This window comes from Martes martes (assembly GCF_963455335.1).
Source record: "Martes martes genome assembly, chromosome: 11".
Lineage (NCBI taxonomy): Eukaryota > Metazoa > Chordata > Mammalia > Carnivora > Mustelidae > Martes > Martes martes.
In genome coordinates this window covers 106924826-106952266 of record NC_137899.1, presented here as the reverse complement: position 1 = coordinate 106952266, position 27441 = coordinate 106924826, and the positions used below count along the sequence as shown (strand labels likewise).

General features: G+C 60.0%; 1 protein-coding gene across 1 annotated transcript in view; it reads left to right on the top strand.

Annotated features, from left to right (window-relative positions):
- The window catches only part of PTPRN2 (protein tyrosine phosphatase receptor type N2), a gene marked incomplete at both ends in the record, with an annotated part of 716654 nt that overhangs the window by 616568 nt on the left and 72645 nt on the right, over positions 1–27441 (top strand). The window contains one exon of the mRNA XM_080818767.1: positions 18268–18462. Within this exon, the coding sequence (XP_080674893.1) occupies positions 18268–18462 (195 nt within the window). The remainder of the gene's footprint in view (positions 1–18267; positions 18463–27441) is intronic.

Here is a 27441-nt window from a genome sequence, read left to right as displayed (position 1 = left end):
ATAACTGAAATCCATCTGGAAAGGCCATTTTTTTTAATGGCCTCCAAACTTGTCCCCAGTGTTTTACTGAACGTTATTTTTTTTCTTCTAAATATATAAAACATAACGTATTTGGATTAAATTGGTACTTCGTCACCTGAAAAGATAGTTTCTTTACTTTTACTCTCTTTTCTCCCCTGAAATTGGCACGTCAGCACACAGCGTCTATGTCACGTATGCGCGTGTGCCCACGTCGGTCTGCTTGCCGCTGGCGCGTGCGGTTGGTGCGGAAGGAGCGTGCTGCTGGGCCCAGCGCGGGACGGGCGTCTCCTGGCTCGGGAGCCCTGTCTCTGCGGAAGGCCATGATTAGGTGGTCGGCGCACATCCCATCCTCTCTCTCTGAGTCTCCGCACGTGTCACCTCCTTTCCCTGCGGCTTTGATCTCCGTGGAGCAGGAGTCCGGCGCTCGCTGTCCCACTCCCCCGTCCCTACACGAGGGCGCAGACTCCTCGGAATTTCCAGAAGGCCTCTTGTGATGGGTTATTTCCCCACGCCCAGCACACTTCCTTATCCCTTGGAGGGAACCAGACCCCGAGGGGAGCATGACCCTGGGCGCGGTGGGCATTCCACGCACAGCAATGATCAGCGAGGGACCCTGCGTTAGATGCCAGGTGGCTGCTCTCCGTGGGGCTCCCTCCACTCCGGCCAGCAGCTGCGGCCCAGTTTCTCCCCCCGGGCCACGGGGGACCCAGCCCCTCAACAGAGGAGGGCGCCTGTCACAAGCTGGCTTATTCTCCGGGGGCCTCAAATTAAGGGACCCTTCTTTCTCGAAGGCAGTTTAATCTTCTGTAACTGGTACAATCACTTGTTGGAGAAGCATTTTCCATTCTAGGTAGAAAACAGGGGGTCTCCTGAGGTTTCCCTGACCCCACCTCGAGCTCCTAGAATAGCCTATTTCCGACAGCTCGGTATCGATCAGAGAGAACGGCCTTTCTTTGCTTTATACCTAAATTTTCAGGTCAAAGTAGCTTTTGTGTGACATCCCGGCAAGTGAAATCTACGGCGCTTCGTAGAAGGAAAACCGCCCTCAAGCATTCCTGAAGAACTTGGGTTTTTCTCCCAACCCAGTCAAGCCCGAGAATGGGGATTTTGCTAATTTTGCCTTTCAGGAAGTCGCAGCTAGCACCTGAAGCCTTCCGGACACTGAGCTGATGTCTCATCCAGTCAAGAGGAGGCCTTGTCCTGGGGTCCTGAGCTCCACGACCCCAGAAGGAGGCCCGGGCTTCGCTGTGAATTAAGTAAATGCTCGTCCGCGCAGCCGCGTGAGACCCGAAGGCGAGCTTGCGGACTTTGTCCTGCCGCGAGGAACGCGTCCGCGCCGAGCATTTCGAAAACCTGTGTGTGTGTGGGTGTGTGCCTGCGGGTTCAAGGGATCGATATTAGGGCCACGAGCTCCGCTGAATCTTCCAGATTCCTTTCCACCCTGGGTCTGAGCACTGTCCAGTGAGGTGTGAATCTGTAGTGCGTTTTTCTCATAAATCTTACATTTTCCAGCCGGCAGGTTCCCGATGCCGCGGCTGTGTGCCCACTCTCCAGCTTCTGTGCAACACGGCTCCTCCAAAATAGCTCCTGAGATTTGGAAATAAACGTAGAGGAGGCGGAAGGCTGGAAAGATTGCCAAAAACGTATCTAAACACAAAACTGAGACATGTCGTTGTCCCAATATAGCAAGCCGTCTCCCCTGATCAAACGATAATAATCGGATCAGGCGTAATTGGAAATCACAGAGCGCTCAGTGAGCTCCGGGGGAGACGGAAGCTTGGAGGGGCTGGTGCGAGGGGTCCCAGCTTGGAGGGGCTGGTGCGAGGGGTCCCAGCGCCTGGAGGCTGGGTCTTGTCTGCGTGTCTGTGTTGTTGGGTTTCTGTCGGACATTCAGTGGGTCTGGAGTTTACTGGAATGAGTGTTTGTTAAGGAAAGACGGGAGGGGAGAGGGTGCCAGCTTCACCTCTCCTGTGTCAGGCCGCTTGCCGCCGTGGGGGTCACGTCCGGGAAGACCAACAGAAGAGGAGGCGCCTCGCAGGGGACGGCGTGTGTCCTGACGGGGCTGCCGCGGGAGGGCCCGGCTCGGGGACGGTTCACGAAAGTGGGAGATTCTGTTTAAGTCCAGGAGTGCTTTCAGGCGGCAGAGGCCAGGGGAGCCCCTCTGAGGGCCGTGCACGTGCAGGAGGCTCCCGGGGTCCTCGTCTTCGGCTCCCAGGCCATCCCCTCTCCCGTGCCCGCCAGGACCCAGGGGGCTGCTCTACGAGCCGCACTGGGCCGCGGCTCACCCCATGCGGCCACGTGGGGAAAGTGAGCATCGGGTCAGCCTGACTTGTCCCAGTCCCAGGGCGGGTGGCAGAGCTGAATTAGGGCGACTTACGGCGTTTAGGCCCCAGGTCAGCGCCCTTCCCGACGCACGGAGGAAGTCAGCGGGCCAGGAGCACCTACACAGGGGACAGGGCGGGACCTCCTTGGAGCCCCAGGCCCGGTGGTGCCCCTCTGCCTTTCCCTTCGCGGTGCAAGGTGCCGTGGCGGCGTCAGGATGGGTCAAATTCACTTCTCTGCTCCATTTCTGACTTCTTGAACACAAGGAGTTTGCATGAAACCACAGGGAGCATCAGTAAGCGACGCAAGACCACACGTGATGCCGCCGAGGGAGGACGCCACGACGGGCTCACGACGGACAGGCCCAGGGGGTCCCCTCACAGGGGTGAGAGACTCCATGAGGACAGACCCGTAGAACAGGAGAGGACAGGTGGGGACATCCTTCGTGGGCACGCTGGAGGCGAGGGCCGACTCCCGAGCACAGACAGGGCCCCCGAGCCAAGAGCTCCCGCTGGGGACTAGGTCTGTCCTCCCCGGGCAGCTCCCCTGCGCTGAGGGCAGCCGTGGGGGAGCCGAGGGCACGCCTGTCCTCCGGCTCTTTTCACTCATGGTGCGCTTCTCGCTTTAAGCATTTCTTTCCCAATATTTACACTCAGGGAAAAGGAGACTGTGAAACCTCCCTCCCGTCTGGGCCTCGTGCCTCTGTGCCCAGCCACAAAACGGGATGGAAGGAACTGCGTGCCCTTCACTGGGCTGCTGAAGGTCAGAAAAGGTCACAGAAGTGTAAATGCATCTCAGTTCTAAATTCCGCGTGCGACGGTCATTTGTGGCGATTGTGGGTGCTGACGGGCCTTGAGCCGTCGGAATCGCTTGGTTCTTGATGCCCCCCACCCCCGCCGCGGTCAGGTGTGTCGCTCGTACGGCTTCCCTCTCTCCCCTAGGCCCCGAGTCAGAGGGGGGGGCACGTCTTCTAAACCAAAACTCGAGACGGACCATCTGTAAAGGAAGCACGTACGTCCAGGGACATCCAGACTTCTGGAAAGTTCAGCACCTTCTCGGGAGGACGGCTAGGGTGGGCGCAGGTGTGGAGGGAGTGCTGGGGGCTTCTGTGGGTGCTGCTTCGCCCTCCTCTTCCCAGGCCTAGAGAGCAGCAAAGCCGTCCCTCACATCGTCCCCGGAGTGAGGGGGTCGCAGGTGCAAACCGGGGCCCACCTTGCGCCCCACGCCCCGGCCTTGGGGACTTAGTGGAGGGGAGTCATCCCACGGCTGCCCCCCGAGTCTCAGAGGGGCTGTCGAGCTACTCTGAATGAGGGGTGCTGGCACGAGAGGCTTACGGCCTGGAGGGACACATGCAGAATGGACTTCGCCGCGTTAAACCAACATGGCGGGAGGAGGGAAGGCCCTCAGGGGCAGGCGCGGGGGCTGGGACCAGGTGTGGGCCGCCGCACTGCGATGCACCGATGTACCACAGGCCCAGAGCTCAGGCTTCTGGCTCCGACAGGCTTCCGCACCGGCCTCCCCTGCTCCCCGTCGGGGAACGCAGCCTGCATGTGCCAGGGGAGAGGCCGGGGTGGCCCTGCGAGGTCAGGCTCTCCACGCGTGGGAGTGACACACTCAGCAAGGCCCGGAGTCTGTCTCGGGGTCGGCCTTGTGCACGTCAGTGCTGAGCAGTGCCCGGGAGGTGCACCCGGGGTGCCTGAGCCCGGGAGGACCCTGCACTCCGACTCGAGCCCTCGGGGGGCCTTAGGGAGCACGGCCCGAGCTGAATGGCACAGAGGAAGATAGGCAGGACACAAGGGGTCGGGGCGGGGAGCAGTAGCCCAAACCTCAGAGCCACAGAGGACGTGTGTTTGCGAGCCGGGAGGGCTTCGCAAAGAGCAAGGGCACGCTCGGGCCCCAGAGACTCAGGGGATGACAGTCGTCTCCAAATGTCCAAGGAGGAGCGTTCAAGGTCATGAGAGGAAGAGCCACTTGGCCTGCAGGCCCCCTGCCCCGGAGGCGCGAGTCCCACTGGTTCGGCCGTCTGTCCTGTCCAGGGACAGACTGCATGTCAGCGTTGCTCTCGTCCAAGGCCCAAGGCCCCCGCTCCCTCCTCCCACCCTGGTAGGCATGTGCCCGCGTGCGGATTCCGTGTCGGTGGTGAGTCACCCTGGAGGACTGGAGCGGCTCAGGGCCTGGGGCAGGCTGGATGGCCCAGCTCAGAAGTGGCCAGTGGGCAGCTTTCCAGAAAGCTCATTTCTTCCAATGAAAGAATCACATTTTCTGTAACAATAAGGATGGCGAAGACCGTTAGTTCACCCGCAGCTTCCCCATAAGACGAGTGTCCACCAGTGTGGAGCATGTGCTTGAGACAAACAGGGCCGTGATGGTCCACAGGCCGTGATGACCCAGGAGGGCTTCCTGGAGTGGGTGAGCAGAGACGCACTCGGGACACAATGTGGTCTGTTCAGTGTCGCAGCCACGTCTTGGGGAGGGAACAGGAAGGACTTTTCCTCTCACGTTAGGGAAGCCACCTGGTTGCTTTTCTCTTCTCCATCCAATTAGTCACCCCTAAGCCTTGTTCCTCGAAATATTTCCGTCTCCACTGGGGTTCTCTGCTTTGGGAGGATTGCTGGTAATTAAGGATGGAAACTTGGTAGGTCATTTCTCTATTAGCAAGTCCAAGACGTTCACAGTCTCCGGTTAGGAAGGCGACTTGTGAAAAAGATTCACTCCGGATGTTCAAATAAATAGCCAGGACATGAGGGCGCTCAGGCCGCGACACCGGCCACGCTGCTGATCGCCGGGGTTGACCCAGCACATGGGGCTGCCGAGGCAGGCGTCCGCTTTCTCCCTTTCCGTGCCACGTGTGTCCCCCGCCAAAGCGGCGCTGGTGGAACGGGGCCTCCCTTCCCGCAGAGGAGGGGCCGGGTCCCAGGCGTGCGCACGGCCGCGCTCAGGGGCCACCAGACCAGCTCCACGCATCGCAGGCGCGAGGACGCCGAGCAGTCAAGCCCAGGACGCCAGACACACCCCGACGAGGCGCTGCTGGGCGGTCTGCCTTTCTTAACGAAAGTTTAACGATTCTTAAACTCGAAGTTTGAAAATAAAGCAAGCAGCGGAATCACGTGTCTGGGTCTACGTTTGTGTGTGTTTCTGTGTATGGTTATTTGGAAAGCGGGAAAAGGAAGACTCAGAGATGCTTCCATTAGCAAGTAAGGCCAAATGCTTTACAACGCTAATTCCGTGCGGCGTTTGGAGAACGTGGTCGCGCCGGACAGCTCCGCGCTCGGGCTGACTCTGGCGTTCATTGGGAGTCAGCTGAGGAGCTTGGGTGATGAGGTGCTGGGGTTGCTAATGGGAAGGAAATCGGCACCCGTGTGCGGCTTAAATTCTCTAATTAAACTTAAAAGTCTGGATCTGTTCCATCAAGAAGCGTTTTATCACTTTTGTTTCTTGTGAAGACAACGAAGCGTAAGAGTAACCGGGAAGGCGTGTTCCTAGAAGCGCACCTCGCATAACCCCGTGCGGAGACCAGGAGTGGGGGACGTACAGTGCGGGCTTGTTTGTAAAACCCAGTGCTCGGGCAGAAGGGACGTTCCGTGCAGTCCCATGTTTGGGGACTGTGTCCTCCGCTGTGGCGTTCCTATCCTCTGCCACATTCAAGGAGAATGAAGGTCCTGAGTCTGGTGGCCCCACACTCTGAAACTGAAACATGAGGGGAAACCAGGATAAAACCTCTGATTGTCCTTGGCTGCACTGAGCTGTCGCTCTCCTGACCCCGCACGGCGGCCTCCCTGCCCCTGCGTGCGTGGGGTTTCCTGGGCGCGCCGTGAGTCTGCAGGTCTCCGATCGACTCCAGGCCGGGAAGCCCAGCCGAGCCTGGCAGCACCCCAAGCCCCCGCGCCCTGGACCCTCCCGACGTCTCTCCTCCCGCCACGCCCACAGCTCACTTCCCACGGCCTGGCCCGAGTCACAGGACGGCACCCGGGCGGGACTGAGGCCATTGGAAGTGCTGACTTCCTCTGAAGGTCAACCCCGTGCCCTTCTGGACACGACAGACTCTCAGATACTCTGACGGGGCCTCGAGGCCAGAGCCCTTCACCCGTTTCCGGGCAGAGGAAAGCCACTGCGCCGGGGCTCCTCCGAGCACTCTTGTGGCCTCGGGCCGATGGGTCGCCCTGCGGAGCAGCTTCAGATGGAGTAATCGGGTGGACCATGTGCAGCCCCCGCGCAGAGAGGCAGCTGCGAGGGGGCCTGGCCTGTCCCCACCCCCAGGCCGTGCCCTCTGGCTTAATTAGGTGCCGCTGCAGAGTGGAAGGACCTGAATGCATCTGTGCCCCGGCTGGCCCCTCGCAGCGCCGGGGATGTCCCCTGCGCTAGTCTGCCGCTGAACCTTTGTGCAGCCCGCTCCCCTCACACGGACGGCCCCCCACTCGGCTTTACCCTTCCAGATCATTCCCATCTGTCAGCCTGTGCGGACCCCACAGCCTCGCCGAGACTTCCCGCCCAGCCCGGGGTGGCCTGAGCTGCTGCCCACACCAGCGCCCTTTCATCTGGACCCTCTGTTTGCCCCGATGCTGCACTTCGCGTCCGTGGTCTCCATTACTCTCCATCTCGCTGGGCTTCCCTCCCCGCCGCGGGGCACTGAGACGGGCCTGGTCCTGTTCCTTCCCTGCCGTGTCCTTCTGTGAACGTGTAGGCCCACCCTGGGACCCCAAAATGCCCGATCTGCTTGATAAACACGCGGCCCCGAGCAGGGGACCTTCTGGTGCTCGGTAAAAGCTGATGGGGACACGGCACTAAGACACGGGCGTGAGCGGCGCTGGTGAGAGGAGGGTGTAGACCGCTCCCCAGACCGTCCCTGCTGCCGGCCGGCTCGTGTGCCGCCCCGACGTGATGGCGCCGTGATGACGAACGAGCAGAATTCCTTACCTTTTGAGCAAGAGGGAAGTTAGGAACAGGACCAAAGTTCCTTACAGAAAACCGCCCTCCCGCCCAGCCCATGTCAGGCCCAGGTTGCTCTGAAGTTTATTTTTGACAGACTCGGTGACTTTGGCTCGTCTGAGTTTGAACCGTGCGTGTGGGGCCGCTGTGCTCACAGAGGCCGAGTCCACGGAGCCGGAGCTGTGAACTCGGAAGGCGTCGAGGGCTTCTCAGGAACGCTTGCGACTTCACGCCGGGAGGGTCACGGCCGCAGGACCCCGCACGCCTGGGGTTGGTGTCTGTCGTCGGACCTGCCGCGCAGATGGGGCCCGGCCGGGCTGCTTGGGGCCCCAACGGCTGCGTGTCCATCCGAGGGGCCTCGTCCGCGGCGCAGCCAGCTCCGGGTTCCCGCCTGGGCCGTGGTTCCGGAAGCCCGCGCCGAGTGCGGGCTGTCGGAGAAGGATGCTTCCTGACACGATGTGCTTTCCTTCCTCTGACTTGAGTTCCATGTGTACCGGGGGCGGAGCAGAAGATGAGGGCACCTTTGGTCTTAAAGGAGAGGCAGCCTCAAAGAAGAGTGGGTTTCAGACACGTCACGCGCGTGTGGACAGTCGCGCGCACTCACTCGTGGCCTTCAGAGCCTCCCTGGGGGGAGCGTGCCACCTGCGGGGTCCCGAGACTGTAGGAAGCCTCTGGACTAGACAAGGCTCTCGAGCTGTCTCCGGGGCCTAGACAGTCCCCAGGTGGAAGGATGACAGATGGAAACGACCTCTGTCCCCAAGTTCGGGAGCGAGACGTAGTTCTTGTCCTGATAACTCGAGGACAACACAGGATGGCCGTTCCTTAGCGCCCGCCGTGGGGTCACGCCAGCGTGCGGGGCAGGGAGGGGGGAAGCAGTTCTTCTCCTTCTGACCTGGGACTACTCGAAGACCCTTCTAGATTCAAAACACTCTGGAAAAATATTTTCATTTCTATAAGTTAATATGTGTCTTTGAATTTTATTTTGAGGAAACATCTTGCAAAATGGGATAAAATTACTCAATATTTCTTGGCAAACGGTGTTTATCATGGAGCTCTTTTGGTCAGTTTATGAATGTTGTGGAACCTGGCACTTACGATAACACAGCTGCACGCTGGACCAGAGGACACGGTGTGCTGCCCCAGCGGTTATGAGGGTGGCGATGGTGGGGGACGCCGCCAGAGCCCCAGGGAATGGGCCGAGCGAGCAGCCGTCCTGCCCGGGTTCTGGAGCCCGGGTTGGGATTCGCCCTGGAGAAACGTCCCTTCCGTGTGGCACGGTGTGCTCTGTTACCCCACGGTCCAAATCACCGAGAAGTCCGGTGGAGGTGGGGAGGAGGTGTCCCAAGACAGGCAGCAGTGGCCACACGTCAGAAGGCTGGTCACATAGCATAGCTGTGAACTAGGCCCTCCATCCGGGGAGCAGGTGTGGCTCTGACCCAGACGAGGCGTGAGCCACCAGGGTGCCTGCTATGGCTCTGACCCCCGTGGGAGGAGAAGGGGGGATCCTGTTTGTCTCCCAGAACTGGCCGTGGCCCTGTGTCCCCACAGTGTCTCCCACATGTCGCCAGTGTCCCCTAGTGGTCCCTAATGCCCCCATGTCCCCCTGTGTCCCCTAGTATCCCCCTGTGCCCTGCAGTGTCACCCCAGTGCCCCCTGGTGTTCCCCTGTTGTCCCCCAAATGTCCCTTGGTGTCCCCCATGTGTCCTCCAGTGCCCCCCAGTGTCCCTTGTGTGTCTGCCTGTGTCTTCTCTGGTGCTCTCTGGTGCCTCCCAGCAGATCCTCTGGTGTCCTGCTCGTGTCCCCCCGGAGTCCCCCCAGTGTCCCCCTCTGCCCCCCACTGTCAGGGTCCCTCTTATGCCTGCCAGTGCCCCATGTCCCCCAGTGTCTCCCAGTGCTCCCTGGTGTCCCCATATCCCCCGTGTCCCCCCATGTTCCCCAGTGTCACCACAGTGTCACCCCAATGCCCCCAGTGTCCTCCTAAGGTCCCCCCTGTGGTGCCTCAGTGGCTTCCCCATGTCCCCTATGTGTCCCCTTGGTGCCCCTGAGCATATCCCTCAGTGTCCCCCTTGTGCCCTCAGTGTCCCCCGTGCCTCCCAGTGTCCCCCCCGTGTCCCCCTGGGGTCCCCTAGTGCTCCCCAGCATCCCCCGTGTCCTGTGATGTTGGGGAGAGCCCTTCTAGCTCAGAGCTCGTTTTTCTTCCCACAGCGGTCGTCCTCAGATGGGCTATTTACGGTGAGAGAATTTATGTAAGCCGCGTCCCCGTAAACCTGTCTCCGCGCCCCCGCCTGGCCGGCCCGCCACGTGCAGCAGCCCCTCGCAGACCCGCTCACGTCGCGAGGAGCCTGCCTAGGAGCCCCACCGTGGACGGGAGAGGGGCGCAGACACGCCGTCCTCTTTCTTGACGCGCCTTTCTCTCTAATGTGACGGTGGAGCCAGTCTTGACGGTCTGGGATGTGTTCTCCGTCCTTGTCCCCACACACTTTCTAAACACTTCACTTAGTCTTAATCCTACTGAATGAAAGATTTCATACATCCTGAACACCCCTCGTTTTGGTGTTCCTTATCACAAAAGTCACACAGGCTTGATTTAGGGGGAAAAAAAATGAGCAAAATAAAAAAGGAAGTAAACCGCCTGTCTTCCCGGCCGCGGGCAGAGGGTCTCCATTAGGATCTCCCGGTGCCCTTCCGGGTCCCCTGTGTTTGCTTCTGCGTCGGGGGCCCTGCGAGAAGGACCTCCCTGCACTGGGAGCTCCGGGCGGCCCGAGCCCCAGGCGCGCCGTCCGCCAGCCGTCCCGGGGGCCGCCCCCCGGGGGCTTTGTGCCCCATTGTTCGCTCTATCTGTGGGATTGCGCGGTGCCCCGCGAGCGGGAGCGGGGTCCCTCCCCGGAGAGGGCCGGCTCCTTTTCAGCTCGCTCGGTGCTTTATGCGGCCTGGAAAGTAATTGGCCTTCCTCCCTCCCAGCCCACCCTAACGAGCCGTCCCGCCCGCCCCGGCGGCTTTGTGCCGTCCTCTTCAGTTCTGCCCTGTTACCGCAAATCACGCTCTCCAAATAACCCTAAAACTCCAGCCGCCCTTTGTGGACACACTTGGGCAGCGAGCTGCTTTGTTCTGATTGTTCCTTGAAAGGTACAAAGCGTTTTTTCTTAAGCCTTTGTCGTCTTGGTCTTTCTTTCGGCAGAATTTGGGAATGACAGGTCTTTTCTCTCAGAGCGATTCCCACTCTCTGCAATTTCCCCCATCAGATAAAGATTTGAGAAGTGAGACATTTGCATTATTATGTGTGTGGATGGATTTCTGCCCCCAGAACCCTATTCAGCTTATTTTCTGCAAATTGTGTTACAAAGAAGCATGGGACCCTCCGGGGCTCTGCGGAGACACCCCGGGGCCTCGGCTTCCAGTCGCAGAGAGCCGGCGGCCTCTCGGGCGGTGGGGGCTGTGGGGTCGGGAGGCGGCGAGCGGGCCTGCGTCCTGAGAACGTGGGGCTCTCTGGGCTGACCCTGCTCAGAAGGGTCCGGCCCCGGGGCTGGGGGAGGGGGCCGGGGGAGGGCCGCACGCGGAGGACTCCGGACACACTGGAGACGGCCCCGCGCCGCGCGGGGGCTGAGGCTTTGAGTGTCCTTGGAGAGCTGTGGACACCTGGGTGCAGGCACTCATGTTTCCGCCTTTCCTGACAAACGAAGGACCTCTCGGGTATTTCAAATAGCGTGACCCAAGCTTCACGGGTCTACTTTGTGTCTACTTTGTGATCAAACCCTTAAATCTCGGGGCCTGAAAACACTGTTGTTTTCTTTTTAGAAATCCCGTTCTCTGGTTGCTACGGGAAGGGTGGGGAGAGTCCCCTTCTGGAGACAGTGGTCCAGCGCCACGCTGGCTCCCACGTGGCCCGTGCTGCTGTGGTCCGGCGGGGCCGGCACCCCGGCCGTGGGGCCTGGTCCGCTGTCCTGACGTCGTCTGCCCCCCATCCATGCCCGGGCGTGAGGGAGCCCAGAAGCCCGGCAGCAGGGACAGGCCAGTGTGGCGCTGGGGGCCTCAGCAGCAGCCGCTCCTAGAACCTGCCCCACCAGCTCTGCGTGGTCAGGAAACGGAGACGTGGGGTGGGTCGAGCCCCTCATCCCACATCGTGCAGCTGGCAAGGAGCCGAGCAGGATTCCGACTCCCCAGTCTGTGCCCGCAGTCCTTGCTGTCACCTGCCTCCGTCCCGGTCACGTCTGCACATGGGTCTTTACACAGACGGGTCTGTCCCCTGCCTGTGTTCTCTATCTCGGATGGATTTCTCTTTCCACCGTGGGATTTTCCCTAAAACACTAGTGATCTAGGACGCGTGCTTACTGACCGTGGATGGCTGCCATGGGAAGGTCTCCCATGAAACTGCGTTGTCTTCTCCTTGTGCACACACTCTCTCCTCGGGAACGTGAAGCGGCCTGCATCTGTTTTCTTTTTCTTTTTAAATAACAGTGACTTACTACTTACTACATGGCACACACAATACTTTTCTTTTTTTTTTTAAGATTTTATTTATTTATTTGACAGAGATCACAAGTAGGCAGAGAGGCAGGCAGAGAGAGAGGGGGAAGCAGCCTCCCCCTGAGCAGAGAGCCCGATGTGGGGCTCGATCCCAGGACCCTGAGATCATGACCTGAGCGAAGGCAGAAGCTTTAACCCGCTGAGCCACCCAGGCGCCCCTGCATCTGTTTCCTCAAGAACTTTTTTTGAACCATGGCAGGGCGGGGGGCACAGCAAGAGGGGACAGAGCAGAGATGCGCAGATGGGTGGATCTCCCCGGAAAGACCTGGAACCCATCTCTGGAGCCGGATGGCCTGGAACTGTCGAGCAGCACGTTCCCAAAATAAGTGACTGACCCTTTTGCTCTCTGAAAAACGGTTCTCTCATTCACACCCGCACTGGCGTTTTCTTCCGCATTCGATGAGCAAAGAAAAGCGATTTGGTGAAGCTCCCGGGGGGAGTGAGTCGTGAGCCCGTAGTGAGCTCTCTGTCCTGCAGCAGGTGCACGTGGGACACAGTCCCGCGTGGGTGTGGATCTCGGGTGCTCGGTACCTTCCGGCGGCATGACTGGGCCCAGGGCAGCCGACTGGGAGCCGTCTGAAGGGGCCGCGTGACTGGCTGGCGGACCCCACGTGTGGGTCTGGGACTCAGAGCCGTTTGACGAGACCTACCTTTCTCCCCCTTCATAATTAACTGCCTCTCGGTGGCTGAATCCCATGAGTCACGACACGAGGATGGTAATTGTCTTATAAACTCGAGGCGGTCAAGCCGAATGCCATTTTCATTAACGTGCTGCTCCCCTGACCATGATTTAAAAACTGAAGTGGATTTAGTCTGGGTCTTAAAAATGGGAAGATTGTTGGTGTTTCACGAGGGGCTGGGAGGCTCGGCACATCCTTTTCCAGCCAAGGGAAGATGCATTTGGGGAAAGTCTGCGGTGCTTGTCACGGCCGACTGAGTCTCTGCTCTGTCCCACACGGCACCCCCCGCGAGCCTGACGGTGGTAAATGCAGGGCGGGGAGAGCAGGGAGCGCTGGGGCCCGATAGCATTTCTGGGTAACGGAAACTGATGCTGCAAACTTCAAATTACATTTTAAATAATGTTTATGCCCAACCCATCACTGCCATGTCACAGCTGAGGGGTCCGAGAGGTCAGCCCTCCACGTGTCTCTGTGTGAACCGCAGCTGCCTCTCTAGGTGCAGATGAGACTTTGACGTGAAGACTGTGGCGTTGCCTAGAGGCCAGTGGAACTTTCTGGTCTGAAGGGAGGCCAGAACCTCTCCCTCTCCCCTGGCAGCTCTGCTGAGAGAAGCACATCTGCACATCTGCACAGTGCAGGACCCTGTGCCTGACCCCGACCTGACCCTGACCCATGCCTGAGCCTGTGCCTGACCCCGACCTGACCCTGACCCATGCCTGAGCCTGTGCCTGACCCCGACCTGACCCTGACCCATGCCTGAGTCTGTGCCTGACCCCGACCTGACCCCGACCCATGCCTGAGCCTGTGCCTGACCCCGACCTGACCCGACCCATGCCTGAGCCTCTGCCTGACCCCGACCTGACCCTGACCCATGCCTGAGCCTGTGCCTGACCCCGACCTGACCCTACACCAGACCCTGACCTACGCCTGAGCCTGTGCCTGACCCCGACCTGACCCTGACCCACGCCTGAGCCCGACCTGACCCTGACCCATGCCTGAGCCTGTGCCTGACCCCGACCTGACCCTGACCCTGCACCAGACCCTGACCTACGCCTGAGCCTGTGCCTGACCCCGACCTGACCCTACACCAGACCCTGACCCACGCCTGACCCAGCACCTAATCCTGAGCCTGACCCTGACCTGACCCTGACCCTGCACCAGACCCAACCCTACACCTGATCCTGAGCCTGACCCTGACCTGACCCTGTGCCTGTGCCTGACCCTGACCCCGACCTTGACCCTGCTCCTGAGTCTGCTCCTGACCCTGCTCTTGACGCTCAGCCTGTGCCTCTGACCCTGACCTTGACCCTGACCTGACTCAACTGAGTCAGGCTGCAGTCTGCATTTTGTCTTTTAAAAAGAAATTCAGTTATCTTCTGGAAACTTAAATTTTTTAATGTAATAGTACAGAGACTGGTTAGAATACAGAATTTCTATTGTTCCTTTACGGACTGTCATCAACCACAAGCAGTACCTAAGGGGCCTCTGGTGATTTCCTCAGAGAGGACAGCAGGGCAGAGAGGAGGGTGCAGTCTGCACCGCCGGGGTCCCCCAGAGGCAGCGGGCCTGGCGCGTGTCCCCTCCTGGCGGGCGTGTCTGCAAGGAGCCTCTGGTTTTGTCCCAGATGGACGGGCGTGGCCTTGTGTCAGCCTGGAGGGAGACCCGGAGGACAGGGCTTGCCCCCAACAGTCCGCGGAGCGGGCGCAGCGCACGCGCGGCCCCCTCGCTCACCGTGTGCTCCCGGGTGGTGGTGATGAGACCTCCTGCAGCAGCCCTGGAACTCGGGACGGCCCGCTGTTCCTTCCCGCGTCCCGGATTCAGAGGACAAGGCGGCAGAAGGCACACGCTGTGCCCACGGTCATAGGAGGGCTGCTCCTCCTTCGCCAGGGCAGAGCTCAGACCCCGGCCTCGCAGGAGCTGAGGTGGGGGCTGGTCCCGTAGGAACCTCCGTCACCAGAGCTCGCGCCTCGGCAAGGGCCGGGCTGCCAGGAGACCCAAACGGCGGGTGGAATTCTCTTCGGACGCGTGGGAAGCCTGTGGGCACGGGTGGGCTGTGAATGGCAGCGTTCCTCGGGGCCTCGGCTGCGCAGAAAGCCACACCACGGACCGCACGGCCGAACGGACAGACAGACCCGCTCGCTCTTCTCGTGCTCCCTGGAGAGCCGACTGCAGCCGGAGCCGTGGTGGGACCAGGCGCAGCACAGTTTGGAAATGTGCACCGACAAGGGCTGTGCTTCTCCATCGCTCCTGCCGCTAACGCCGTCCACCTGCAAGCTTTAGCCTCTCCAGACGACCCTGGCGGACCCGTAGGGCCTCATCCCGGAGGCCCCCGCCCACCAGCCCCATCCCCTAAAACACCCGACAGACCTCATGGGCTCTCTGCGCTGGGCCACAAGTGCGGGGAGCTCAGGGCCCTGCTGGTCCTACCCCACAGACCCGGCTGGTGCCTGGGAATGGTATGCGCGCGCAGCGAGAGCCGAGTAAATTAATAGTCGCTAATCACAGGCCAGGCCGTGCTGAAGGCGAGCACGTGATCGTACTTTGTCCTCCGGAACCACGGGCTTGCTTCCACGGAGGAGGAACCTGGGACTCAGAGAGGCTAGGGGTTTGCCCAAGCCAGGACCGGAATTAGGCGTTGTCACTCGGGTGCTCCGATCAGGGGAGTGACTACCCGGAAGCCAGGGAGAAGGGTCAGAGGCAAAGGTGTTACGGCACGGGTCTCTTGAGCCCCGGGTTCTAGGTGGAGTCTCTGCTGGGACAGCAGAGCTGTGCACGTCTCCCTGGCGTCCAGCCCCTCCCAGCCCTTGGAAAGCCCAGCCCAGCACGCTGGCTGGGAAGGCCGGGGAGCACAGCTGCGGGTGGCCACCCACTGTGGGGTGGGGGGGCTCACAGGCCTCCAGTGCACGTGACCTCAAACCCAAGAACCCACTTGCAACCCAGCCTCTGGTCAGGAGACCGTCATCCCCTCCAGACACTCCCTGTCTCAGCAGCTCCTGTGTTCATTATGCAGAAACAGGGCAGCAGTCCGTCCGACATCAAGACGGCCCGAGCAGGTGACGCCTGCTTTACCTGTACGTAAGGACACGAAGGAAGAGGCCGTGGGCCTTCTCGGTGCGGGCGTGCTCCGCTCTCCCCTCTGCGCCACACCAGGGCGACTGCCACACTTGAGGGGCCCCTCTGCAACCAGGGCGTCTGGTGTGGAGGGGAGGGCTGCGCTGCCGTTGGAAGCAGGCTGGAGACCGGTTCTGCTTGGAAGCTTCCCTCTGCTTTTAAGAATTTTGTTCTTTAAAGACCTACGAGGAGCGCCAGCCCTGAGTAGCACTTCGGAGTGCCCGGCCCTCGGTCGCAGCCCCATGGGGCCCTGCGGGACGCCCAGTGACCCCAAGTCACCTGTCAGACCAGCAGGCCTGCGGGGACGACCTGCTGCCTCTTGAGCTCCGAAATGCTGCACTTTCTTCAGAAATACCTTGGGACTTGCCGAGCCCCTGAGCGTTTGTTCCAGCTTAGAGACCTGTTTTGATTTTTTGTGCTAACATCTGCTGAAGAACGACCGAAGACTTTCTCTGCAGCGGGCACCACACGGGCGTCCTCTGGTAAGGAGACCAGCGCCTCCATTTTTCAAATGGAAACACTCAGGCTCCGAGACCTTGCGTGAGGGAGGAACGGGAATCAGGGGCTGGGCCGTCCTCGCATCTCCCCGCGTGGGTGCAGGGCGGTCTTCGAGCTGGTGTGACCCTACCTGGTGTGACGCTGGCTTCTCAGTGACCAAATCTCAGCCCTCCCGAACCTTCCTCGCCAAGGGCACTCCTTCCGGAAGGGCGCATCTGAGCCCCTGGGCCGACCCCGTGTCGTGTTTGTGCTTCGGGTGGAGCTGGTGAATCTTGCCTCTGGACAGGTGGAACCATAGCATTTATTAAAGAAACGCCATTGGTATGATTTCTCCAAAGTCAAGTGACATCCCACGAGCGTCTGGGGCGAAGATGTGGTCCTGGTACCACCTCTCTGTTAGAATGGCCCGCTGTGTCTGGGTCGGTGGGGGTGTGTGTGTTGTTTGTTTTTAAGATTCTGAGGAAACCTGGCTTGGTTTTTTAAACAAACTCATTATCTGAACACCAGGCATGAGCTGGCAAACCCTGAGGGCGGTGGGGGGCCCAGGGGAAGTGCAGCTCGCCTCCCCCGCTCGTCCGTGCCGGGGCCGGCGCGGCGGCCCTCGGTGAGAAGGTCTCCCGTCTCTTCGGGCGCCCGCAGCCCTGCTCCGTAAGACCCACTGCTCTGGCGGGCGGTGGGGCCTTCCGCGTACCTGTGCCGGGCGGCAGGCACCATGTGGCGCCGGGCGGCAGGCACCATGTGGCTCCGGGCGCCCAAGCCGTGCCTCCCAGGGGAGCTGCGCTGGGCGGGCGGGGGGCTCCCTTCGCTGTGGTGACAGTGGCCCCAGGAAGGTCTTGAACGGCAAGGACATGAAGCCCGCGTGAGGGATAAAGAACAAGTGTAGGGGTTCTGGGGGCTTTAGCCTCGCCCTGGGGCACATTGAGCTCGTGGGGGCAGCAGGGTGCGACCCCCGCACCGGGCGCACCACGGGGAAGGGAGGAGCACCCCGGAGCCGTGCGGCTGTCCAGCACCGCGCCCTGTGAGTGCATTTTTAATTCCTCTCTCGGCTCAGATTCTCTTACAGAGTTTTTCTTGATATCATTTTAGTTCGGTGGCTCAGGTTACCATGGTCATTTCGGGGGCAAAAGGCTGGGATTCATCAGACAAGATGCAGGTATTTTGCTAGTGAGAAGTTGCGGGGGGTCCCGGCCGGCTCCCCAGTGACAGCCAGGAGCTCATGCGTGGCCCCCCCCAGGGTCCCCTGCTTCTGCGAGCTGTCCCCAGCCACGTGTTCAGACCCCGCCCTGCCTGGGGTCGCCTGGGACCCCGTGGGGACCGGGCAGCAGCTCCGTTCAGCTGTCATACCGAGGTTTTCCTTTAAATTTGGAGACTTGGTCTTTGCAGGTCTGGGCAGAGAAGCAAACCTCTTCCGTTAAACCATAAACTTTCCTTTTCACATGTGATTTTTTAAAAATTATTTTTATTAACATATAATGTATTGTTAGCCCCAGGGGCACAGGTCTGTGAATTGTCAGGCTTACACACTTTCACAGCACTCACCACAGCACACACCCTCCCCAGTGTCCATCCCACTGCCATCCTCTGTCCTCTGTCGTGTGAGCTCTCATCAGTTTGGGTGCTGTTTGGTAGAAAAAGGGAAGAACCAAAAAAGGTGTTTGTTTTTTCCTGAAGACCAGGGCATAGTACCAAGTTCAGAGCCCCGTGTAAAACCCTGTCTTTCCCACTGTGACCGAAATTCTAAAAAGGAAGGAAAGACGGGCTAACTCAGCCCATACGTCACGTCATTCCAAGATAACCCGTCACCACAGCGGGCCCAGTGTCCTCTTCTCTGTGTGCATGTGTGTGTGTCTGCACTCTGTGTCTGTGTACATGTGTATCTGTGTGTGTGTGTTATAGATCCGTATAGGTGTGGGAGATCTGTGTGTATTGTGTATGTGTGTATACACACGTGTGCATCTCTGTGTGTGTCCGTGTGTACATCCGTGCACCTGTGTGATATCTGCGTGTGTATCTGTGTGTCGTGTATCCCTCTATGTGTGGGATATCTGTATGTGTGTGCATCCGTGCACACATGCGTGGCCACAGGGCAGACCCCTGTCTGCCCGTGGGCTCTCGGGTCGGGCAGGTCTGGGGGTGAGACCGCGGGCCATGAGGGCACCCCTAACCCACCGTCGCTGTCTCCTAGGAGCTGTGTCGGCAGCGCATGGCCGTGCGCACATCGGAGCGCCCAGAGGTCCCGCATGCGTCACGCGTCAACAGCGTCTCCTCGCAGTTCAGCGACGGCCCAATGCCCAGCCCGTCTGCACGGAGCAGCACGTCGTCCTGGTCTGAGGAGCCCGTGCAGTCCAACATGGACATCTCCACCGGCCACATGGTCCTGGTAAGGCTCGCAGTCCTCGCTGTCTGGAATCGCCGTTCAGGGCATGTGGTCTAGGGCAGGGGGAGAAGGCGTGGGGCAGGGATGGGGAGCTCGCAGCACCCCTCCTGCCACATACACGTCCCCTGGTTCCTGCCATACAACTAACCTATGTCAGAAGTGTCAGCAACAGTGTGCTGGCCACCACGGCTGAGCCGGTCAGGCAGCCGGCAGCCCGGTTAAAAGCCCAGGGGGGCAGGGCACCCCCGACTCCGTCCCCCGCTTTAAGTGCAGTGAGTGTGGGCACACACACACAGGCCAGATCGTACATGGGATTCGGCCCTGGGTGCTGTTCTCAGTGGAGGAATGCACATCCGTGAGTGCCTACTGTATGCACTGCTGTCGCTGAGCCTCCGACCAAGAGACAATTGTGGGGTCCTCCCCTCCTTGCGGCTTGCCAGACAGGGTTTGGGGAGACACCTGTCCCTCACTTGCTGCTGCCACTGTGGCCGGGCGCAGTGGGGGGCACAGAGCCCTTGTGCGGGGGCCTTGCTGTCCATATTCCTCCCATATTCCTCCCAAACCCTCAGAGGGCCATGCATGGAGAGGCGGGCGCTGCCCCATGAAGGGGGCTTGATGTCTGACTGTTACCAAGAGAGACGTTCACAACTCGCCAGCTTTACCGACTGTCCCCTGAAGGCAGAACGCTGCGCTCCCAGACCCTCAGGCCGCTCGCACCTGCTGTCTCGTGCCTGCAGAGCTGCCGCAGCGGGCCGTCGGCCGTGACACTCCTCCCAGAGACCGAGCATTCAGGGACAGCTGGCACCGCCGTCTCACGGCCCGTGGTGTGGTGGCAACACTCCCGGACCAGGCAGACCATCTTCACGGCCCGGTCTGCGTCCCAAGCGTCCGGATGGGCCCCGAACATCGTGTTTGTGGTCTTTAAACATGTAATTTTGGGGGCAAGTTTCCTTATATGTTTCTGTACCGACAACATACACCGGCGACATTGGACCACAGCCGGCCGGCGGCCCGGTTAGAGCAGAGCCACCACGAACTGGGGGCTTCACAGCAGACTCGGGCTTCCCCTGGCCCCGGAAGTCAAGGAGCCGCAGCGTGGCTGTCTGCTGAGGCCCCTTCCCTGTTCCGAGCTCGCACTGTCTCGCCACATCCACCGGCCCCGTCCCACGTTCCCACGCCGCCGCCACCAGGGGCCTCCTTCTCGCCCTGCCCCCGCCTCTGCTCCCGCAGCCTGAGCCCGCGGGGGGACACGGCCTGCGCACAGTCGGCCTACGTGGCGGGGGGCAAGGGGGCTCCGAGCGCGTCCTGACTCTGTCCTCAGCCCCACGTGACAGGCGGGCTCGGGAGCTCTGTTCACCCGCTGCTCATCTTTGTCCCAAGCACTTTGCTGATGCAGAGCCCAGAGGCCCGGAGCCACGCGGCATAACCAACCAGTCAGCGTTTTTACAAAAGTTCTCGCCTGCTAAATGGCTCCTCTCTTGGGCCCTGACACGAGTCCATTCTCCTGGGGCAGGCCACGGAGCACACTGTGGTTCCAGCCGGGTCGCGGCCAGCGGGAAGCGGCCCCGCGTTACCCGTCCACGAGGGGCCCTCTCCCTCCCTGTGGAACCGCGCGTGTCACCACCTCAGAACGTGCCGGAATGCCTGACTTCTAACTCATTAAGGCGACGGGGAAGATGACCGCCGGGTGATCAGTCAGCCCGACCCTCCACGAGGAAACGCTCCTGTTTGTCCGACAGCTACATTATGATCTCCCGGAACTGCACGCCACGGATTTGGAGACCTTCAGGTGAATCCGGCCGGTGCCGGGCCGCCCCCGGAGCCCGCTTCTCCACGGGTGTCGCGCGGATGTGACCTTTTAACTCACGGTGTGATGGAACCCACGGCGAGGCTGTTCACATCCGGACGACAGGGTGGGAGCAAGCAGCACCCCACGGAGTCGGAAGGGAGTCGGCCAGGTTTCCTGGGAAACATACTCGTCACGAAACCCCGGGGCCGGTGTGCAAGATGGGAACGCCGTCTCTGGCAGAGGATGGTGAGCGTGTTTGAAGCAAATAGTGGCCTGGGAAGTTGAAGGGCCAAATGTGGACCCCTCAGGCCAAAGTACTGTCAGGAGCCACCGACCCAGGGGTGGGAGCCGACCTGGGGACGGGGCTCACGGGGAAATGGGTTGACCTAGGGCCAGGCTCCCTTGGGGAAGGGGCCCTCACACCCCAGCCTCCCCGGGTCTGGTCACTTTCTGCTGTAGAATCCTGGCTGCTTGGGATAGAATTCTAGGGTTTAACATTCCGCCCAGCGAGCAAAAGGACCCTCAGAGAGGAGACTGCTGGCCGGGGGCTCTGCATGGAAGGGGGGAGGTCAAGGGCTGACAGGGGTCGGGAAAGGGGTCGCGGGCCACTACTCCGTGATGACAGCGCTGAGGCACCACCTGCTCACCCCTGGGCAGCTGTCGTGGGAGAGAAGCTGAGCCCCATGTGCCCGAGGGGAGGGACTAACACCCCTGGCCAAGGGGTCCAGGGTGGTGGGTGACCTGCCGAGAAGTGAGTCAGGGGAGCATGTGTGGACCGAGGCCTGGAGACACCCGGGTCGAGACGGGAGAGGAGGGGCTGGGGCAGGGAATGGCGAAGGAATTCTCCGGCCCCTCTCGGGAGCTGGTCTTCCCGTGCAGGCCCGGGGCCTTGCAGCCGCCCTGCTGGGGCACCAGAGGTCGCTCGAGAATGGGGTCCCGGGAGGCCAGGTTCATGGACCCCAGCCTTCGGCGAGTGGAGTCGGGGGCAGTGGATCTGGGTTGGACGTGGTCCTGGGGCCATGGAGAGCGCACGGCCCAGTGGAGGGGGACGCCGTGCGTTTGCAGGAGGCAGGGACAGCTGGGAACGGGCCGTGGGGCAAGAAGGCCCCTGCAGGTTTCCGAAGAATTGTCTGCAAGGGAGCTTGGCGGCGCTGAGTCGGGGCTGAGAGCAGAGCTCCGGAAAACACGGGCCCCGTGAGGCCAACCTTACGAAGCCTTTACAAACATCCCGTCTTGAGTACATGAGGGGGAGTGCTGTGGGTAAGGTCAGGAATCCCCTTTGAATGTCATTTTTAAAGAGGTCTGTCCCATAGCACGTCTATCCTCAGAAGTAGAGCCAGGTTGTTCTGTAGATGCCGAGAGCCGGTCACCGTCCTGAGAGTCATCAAGGGCCAGGAGCCTGCCACGAGGCCGGCGTGCGAGCGCGGCACACGGAGGAGCCGTGAACATGTGCCGCGTCCGCCCCGTCTGCAGCACTGTCCCTCACTTCTCTCCTGATGAGAAGCGGGGGTGCTGGGGGACAGCTGGCTTCGTGCTGTCCCCGTTGTGAAGTAAGGAAGAGAGAACCTGGTTGAGGAAACAGCGCTGATCCCCGTCAAAGGCAAGGACTGTGACCCTTGTACCCCTTCACCCTCGGAGACGACGAGGCAGGAATGAGCATCGCTGACTGCTTGCATAACGGCCGCTGCCCAGAAGCTATGCGGGGGTAGGTGATGCGCGCCCGTTTCACAGATGAAGACCACAGGACGAGTGCTAACACGTGAAAATGAATCCCCCAGCACCGGGAAGGACGAAAGGCCTCACGTCATCGAGAACGGAGGGAACGAGCTGCAGCAGGAGGTTTGGCGACCGAGGGCTGCAGAAAGCCTACGAGGGACGCAGAACGTCGTGTCCGCCACGGGATGGCCCAGGTGCTGACAGAGCTCCTCCGCGCCCACCTTGCCACCAGCGACCCCGTCCTGCGCGCCCCACCTTTGTTCCGGAGCTTTAGTGACCAACGTTTGCACCTTGAGTGGTAGCTCCTCTGGCCATCCCTGTCTGACCAGCCTCCGCGGCTTAACGCTCCTTCGTGTCGTGTCACTGCTCGCCTAGGAAGGCCAGCTGGAGATGCTCGGACGCTGGGTGGGTGGCGGAGTGGGGCCCATGAGGATGCTCGCCTGGCCTGGGGCACCTTCATCCTTAAAACCAGTACGTTATAGTCTTTCTAAAAGGACGTGGTTCTGGGGTGCCCCTTCCCTGGCCCTGCTCTCTGAGGCCAGAGCGAGTGCCCACGGCACCCTGGCAGCCATCCCCATGGTGAGGGACAGGCCCCTTCCCCAAAGCCAGCACTGCTGTAGACCTTCTGTGACAAATAAGTAACAGCCACTCAGCACCAAACACTGTTCTGCACGTGTCACGGCGTCTGAGAGGCGGCTCCACGGGGCACTCGCGGCCCGACTCTGCTCGTCTTCACGGACCCATGATCTCCTGTTATCCCACGTACAATAACTTATTTATTTTGTACTGCTAAGGGTGATTTAGGCAATTTTCAAATTTTGCACTTCAAACAAACAGCACGGTGAAAGTCACTGCAGGCTACATTTCTAGAAGACCGTAGGTCATGGTAGAGACCTCTTGTTTGTTTTGAGACGCATCAGCAAACTTCCTGCCAAAATGCGTGACTCGCTGACACTCCCACCAACTATGTAGAAAAGGGTGCCTGTGTCCCCAGACCCTGCCTGCCCTGGGTACTGGCCCCCCTTCGTTTTTGCTGCTGGGATGTGGAAAATGCTGTTATTATAAGGCGGTTTTAATGTGCATTTCTCTCATTGTGCGTGAGATTGAGGAACGCTTCCTGTGTTTGGGAACTACTTATCGTTCCTCGCGAGAACGGCCTCAGAAGTGTCCCTCGAGGCCTGTAGGGCTGCTGGCTCCACAGCCCACCGAGGACGGGGTCTGCACGTTTGCATAGCGCGAGCCGTGGACGCCAACAGGAGTGTACCGCCCTCGACACCGCAGGGAAAGCAGGTTACTACACTTGTCTCTTCTCTGTGTGGCCGATGTGACCCCCATGAGAGAGACTCTGCTGTCAACGGACCTGGACAGAGTCTCAGTAAGAGCAACAAGGAAGGGCCCTCTGCAAGGTCACGCTGGGACTGAGATCGGCACCAGCAAGTCGGAAGGCAGGCAGGCTCCGTGCCTCAGGACGAGTGTCTCCTGTGCGCGGGAACGGGCCCCAGTGTTGTGAGCCAGGCAAGGTGCGCCGGTTCAGTTTCTAAAAATAACTTGTCCGGCGGCATCAGTGAGAAGAGCGCCCCCGAAAGGCACCAGTGGCTGCTGTGGGGTCTTCGGGCCTCGGAGGACCTGTTCTGGCGGCTGAAAGGACCGAGACGTACTTCCACACTTCCTGGGGGCTGGAGATCTAGGATCCGGGTGTGGGCAGGGCCGGTTCTGCCGAGAGCCGCTGTCCCGGCGTGTGGACGGCCCTCTTCTCCCCATGTCCTCCCACGCTTGTCCCTCTCTGTGTGCCGTGTCCTGAGCTCCACCTCTTACCGGGACACCCGTCGCATCAGGCCTGGGTCCATCCCAGTGACCTCACTTGACCTTCACTACTGCCTCGAGGCACCTTCTGCAAATACAGTCGCGCCCGAAGGCCGGGGGGACGGGGCTTCTATGCTAGGAGGCAGGTGACACAACGAGCCCATGACAAGTGCTGGTGCTTGAACGACCCTGTGTCTTCTGCAGCCTGAAGCAGGTGACAGGCCCCGGTCTTTCCCGCCACCGTCATGTCCCCCGTGCTCTGCGGGGGCTCAGCCGTCAAGAACGTGCTCATGCCGGGCTCTGCCTCCCGAGAGCTGTGCCAGGACCAGAAGGAGAGGCTGCCAAACCACTCACGGCTCCTCCTCCTTCCAGGCACGGCTCCCGTCTCCCTTTCCGAGCCGAGCCTCCGGCCCGCCGCTGCTCCTCCGGGAGAAGGCAGCTCTGCAGGCCGCCCGAGGCTCCTTCCGCAGCTGGGAAGTTGGCGACTCTCATTAGCTTGGTTTTGACACAAGGCAAAGAGTGTCGTTTCTGTGGTTTGGTCGGGGGGGGGGGCACGGATTTATTTTTGATGGGGAGGTGTGATTTGCTGTGCTATTTTTAAAAATCTGCTTTACTGTTCAGAATGCTAGGATGATACTAGAACGTGTCCCCTGCCTGTTAGACCTTCTCCTAGTGAGTAAATTGGGGAAAGCAGAGTGAGTCAAGTCAGGTGCCCAGTTTTATTTGTCGAACTAAATTAAATATCAGACACTAAACTTGGCAGTTAGTAGGTCTACAAATTAACATTTATGAGGGAAAGAAATTGAAACCGATGCCCCAAACTGGGCCTGGAGCGTGTTCCTTCACATCCACGTGAACGGGAAGCACTTCCTGCGGGCCCAGCGGCCTCAAACCCACCTGACAGGATGAGCCAGGAAGGGCTGCGTGTCTCTCTGGCCTGTTCAGTGCCCCCAGACCTCCGAGGTCTGCAGACAGTGCAGGGAGGAGGGGACGGCAGAGCATCAGTCCACGCCCGGTGGAGCGACGGGACTGTGCATGTACAAGTCACTGTGGAAAATCAACGCTCTCTAACAAGGAGTTTTGGGAACAGCAACAAGCCTGTGGTTCCACAAATAACCCACGTGCAGACAAGTGTCCGTTGAGTTTTTGCTCATCTTGTGTCCTTAGCGTTAGGTGCAGCTCGTGGACATCACAGGGGTCGGATGGAGACTGTCTGAGCCCATGTGAAGCAGATGATTGGCGTTTTGCCCCCAAGAAGTTTACAATCTCTCTGAAGCGAAGGAAGTCGAATACGGCCAACTGCCGGATCGTGCCCTCTTGCTGGAAGACGTCCGTCGTGGAGATGCGGGGTGGCGGGGAGACTGAGGAGGGCAGTCGGCCCTGAGGGGTACCAGGCACAGTGTTAGCCAGGAAGGAGCAGCTGTTTGGGGTGGGCGGCAGACAGAGCGGGCACCGGCACAGCTCCTCGGAGCCCTGAGTCCGGCCCCGGGGCTGGAGTCTGTGGCGGCCGAAACAGAAGTCCGTGCGTAAACCTGGACCGCGTCCCAGCCAGATATCTGGAGCCCCCGCACGCGGGCCTGGGCTTGACCCTGACACGACTGCTGTGGTTTCCTGAAAACAGGAGGAGCGACAGTCGCTTGTTCACTCAGTTTGTTTCATTGGTTAGGAGGTGAGAGCGCCCGTGACAGACGGGCCCGGAATGTTCTTTATCGATCCTCACGCAGGCATCACAGATCGGCCAACGGGCAAAGTCTCGTTGATGTTCCTTCCTTCCTTCAAAAGTCCTGCTCTCTTTGATGCCGTAGCTGTGAGAAGATTGTTTGTGACCGGCCCCGTGGCTGCCTTTGTGGGTCTCCCCACATTCTTCCTGAACCCTACACCCGTGTCGTTCCAGGATCTTCCCGCGCCCAGTCTGGGTGCAGACCTACTTTCTTTTTCCTTTGGCCTCAGCTTTACTCCTCCCTCGGAGAACCCCTGTTGTGCGTGGGTCCCCAGGAATGACAGTCATTCACAACTGACGTGTGGTGCTCTGTGCTCTCTGCTCTTGGGGAAGCATCCGTCGGGGTGCTCCCGTGGCCCTCACGTCTCTTCCACGTGTCTTCACCGGTCTCTTGTCGCCCCTCCCCCCCGCGTTCCAGGGCACTCCCTCGGGTCCGCTGTCCAGTTTGCCTTGTTTCTCTTCCGCAGCGTCTAATCGATATGTGACCACCCGTCACACGGATAACTCCAAGGGGCATCTTCTTCGTTTGTGGTTGATGTCTTTATTCTTTCTTGAATCTGCCTGTCATACTGTTCTCCCGCCTTCGGTCCCTGCTGCAGTATCTTCAGTCATTGTAAATCCAGGATTTGTTTGTTTCTGTCTAATGCTTCTGTCATCCGGGTTCTTCCGAAGCTGATCCTGCTCTTGATGTGTTTGCTGAGTTGTTTAGGGGACGAGTTTGCTGTCTGCTGCGTCCCGTCACGTCCATCTTTCAGAATTTTGTGGGGCCGCATGGAGGGTGTTTAATTCAAGAGAGGTCCTGGGTCACTTTGCCACCCACTCTAGCCTCCCATTAAACCAGGACCATCTTTGTATCAGTTCCTCACCTGGAGATTTTCAGGCCGCCCACGTATTGTCAATGTGAGCCTCCGTCTCGTTGAGGCCTGTGGTCCAAAGCCTTCCCGTTCTGGATCCATGTGGAAAGAGACATGCTTTCTTGTGGCGTGAGCAAACCCTTCCCCTGGGAATGAGTTCCTCCCAGGGTCCTGGGGCAGGGGGGCTCCCACATCCACCTCCTCACCTTCCACCTGGCAGGGTTTCCCCAAGACCCCTCGTGGACAGCAAGAGCAAAACACCCTGGGTCCGAGGGGCTGGAAACTACGCGCCTCGCCCCCTCGCAAGGGCTTGAGTGCCTTCGGGTCACGAGCTGACCAGTCCGCTCTCCCCTCGTTCTGGGTCTCCAAGGACTTCCCTTCATCTTACGGAGAACTGACTGTACCATTCATGCAGCGCTTCTACGTGTCTCACGGGGAAGGCTCCTCAGGACACCTCATTCCTCATGCCTCTGGGAACGTGAGACTTAAAGCAGGTTAAACATAGGTTACGCAGGGAAACGGTGCAGCCCCGATTGATTTCACACGGCCTTGACAGTCATGTCTGAGAGCCAACTTCATGTTCTGCATTATGAGGAAGACATGACCGCGGCAAACTCTTGTCAAAGAAAGCCTGGCGGTGGCCTCATTCAGACTGGTTCCCACGTTTCCCCCGCCGTCTGCAGGCAAAGGGGTTACGTGCTTCAGGAAGTGTTCCCACACCCGTGCGTCCAAACTAAGCTGTCCGCGGGTGTGCACTGCCCAGAGCCTTGAACCCTTGGTGCTGACGGCTGGCGGCCCTGGAGGTGTTCCAGATGGTACCTTGTTGCGGTGACAGTAACGACCGCTGTGGGCAGGGGTGGTTCCGGGCTCCGTGGCTGCCCTCGCGGGGCCAGGAGAGCGGGTGGTGTGACGTCTGACAGCGCGCTCTCACCTCACCCACCAAACCCAAGAACTCGCGGGCGTGGGATGCGGGCCGTCCACCGTCGGATTGGCAGCTGAGCTGGAAGAAGATCAAAAATACACTTGATAGTCTTATCTCTAACTTTTCACCCTAGAAGTAAAGATAATTTCTGATAGATCAACTCACTTCTCTTTTCTAC